Raw genomic sequence first — 1,728 nt, forward strand, 5'->3', positions numbered from 1 at the left:
TGTGCAGAGGCTAACAGAGGACAAACAGGGAGGTTGGGCTCAGAATAGAAGTGATGATGAAAGGGAAAAGTGATATAGCTTACAGCCCTACCTTCTTCTCCTCTCTCTCTCTCTCTCTCTGTTTTCTCTTTCTCTCTCCCCTCTCTATTTCTCTTTGTCCTTCTCTCTCTCTATCTCTCTCTCTCTTCCCCTCTCAGCACTTGCTGGCCTGCACTCTGTTAGACTTTTAGGTTTTGAAGACTTTCATGGTCAAGGCAAGATTACATACAGTACCATCACAACGTATACCAACTACAAAAACACAAAACATCACAAAGCATATGTGGAATAGCAAACAAGAATATATTCTCTCTGCATACAGTAACACACACGGCAGACACACACACGCACAAACACGGCAGACACACACACATACACACACACACACACACACACACACACACACAAACACGGCAGACACACACACACACACACACACACACGGCAGACACACACACACACACACACACACACACACTTCTCTTCACTTCTCTTCTCTTCCCCACGTCTATTGAAAGTGTAAGTTACCAAGGTGACAATTATTTTACTTTGTACAAGGTTATGTGTTGAGCATTGAGCACAGGGAATGAGATGAAATATGGTTGAGTGTCTGTGTGTGTGTGTGTGGTTGTGTGTGTGTGTGTGCGCACTTTCACATGATGTGGTATGTTATTGAAAGAAACTGATGAAATGTTGACTGCTGATGTGATCCCACTGAGTCTTTCACACATAAACACTTCAATCATTCAATCAAAGCCTGTCATTTTCTCCCTATTATAATAATCGCATCATAATGACAGTGTTTGTGTGTGTGTGTGTGTGCATGTCTGTATGTATGTGCGTATATGTATTTTATGTGTGTGTGTATGTATGTGTATGTGTGCGCCCATATATTTGTGTGCATGTGTGTGTGTGTGTCTGTGTGTGTGTGTGCACATGTGTGCGAATGTGTGTGTGTGTGTGTGTGTGTGTGTGTGTGTGTGCGAATGTGTGTGTGTGTGTGTGTGTGTTTGTGTGTGTCCACAGAAATGGTGGCACTGGAGTGTTATGACAGCGAGGGACCGCACACCCCTGAAATGGACGACCCTGCTGAGGTGAGTCGCAGGGTCCTAGCACCCTAGCTTTAGATCAGGAAATTTGATTGACCGATTGATTGATTGATTGATTGATTGATTGATTGATCAGGGGAAGATGAAAGCCAAGAAGCCTCCGTGTGAGTCAGACTTTCAGACCATCAAACTGATCAGTAATGGAGCATATGGGTGAGTGAGAGAGTCCCACACACACACACACACACACACACACACACACACACAGACGCATATACACACACACACACACACACACACACACACATATATACACACACACAAACAAACACACACTCACACACCTCGTCCTGTTTCACATTTTCTCTGTCTTATTCCCCAACCTCTACATGTCCTTTCTCTCTCTCTATATATCTCTCTCTTTCCTCCCTTTACCTCTCCCTCCCCCCTCCTCTTCCTCTTCCTCCACTCCTCTTCCTCTTCCTCCTCTCTCTCTCCCTCCCCCCTCCTCTCTCTCTTCCTCCTCTCCTCCTCTTCCTCCCCCCTCCTCTCTCTCTCCCTCCCCCCTCCTCTCCCTCCCTCTCTCTCTCCCTCCCCCCTCCTCTCTCTCTCCCTCCACCCTCCTCTCTCGCTTCCTCCT

At 46.4% G+C, this 1,728-nt stretch overlaps 1 protein-coding gene across 1 annotated transcript in view; it reads left to right on the plus strand.

The window, feature by feature from the left end:
- Positions 1–1,301, plus strand: part of LOC143101444 (microtubule-associated serine/threonine-protein kinase 1-like) — a gene marked incomplete at both ends in the record, with an annotated part of 11,636 nt that extends 10,335 nt beyond the window's left edge. The window contains 2 exons of the mRNA XM_076264737.1: positions 1,066–1,133; positions 1,225–1,301. Coding sequence (XP_076120852.1) covers positions 1,066–1,133; positions 1,225–1,301 — 145 coding nt within the window. The remainder of the gene's footprint in view (positions 1–1,065; positions 1,134–1,224) is intronic.
- Between the last annotated feature and the right edge of the window lie 427 nt (positions 1,302–1,728).

Source organism: Alosa pseudoharengus, unplaced genomic scaffold, assembly GCF_046254945.1.
Source record: "Alosa pseudoharengus isolate Yale_2024_CS ecotype anadromous, Long Island Sound unplaced genomic scaffold, YU_APseudo_1.1 YU_APseudo_1.1_scf_359, whole genome shotgun sequence".
NCBI lineage: Eukaryota > Metazoa > Chordata > Actinopteri > Clupeiformes > Clupeidae > Alosa > Alosa pseudoharengus.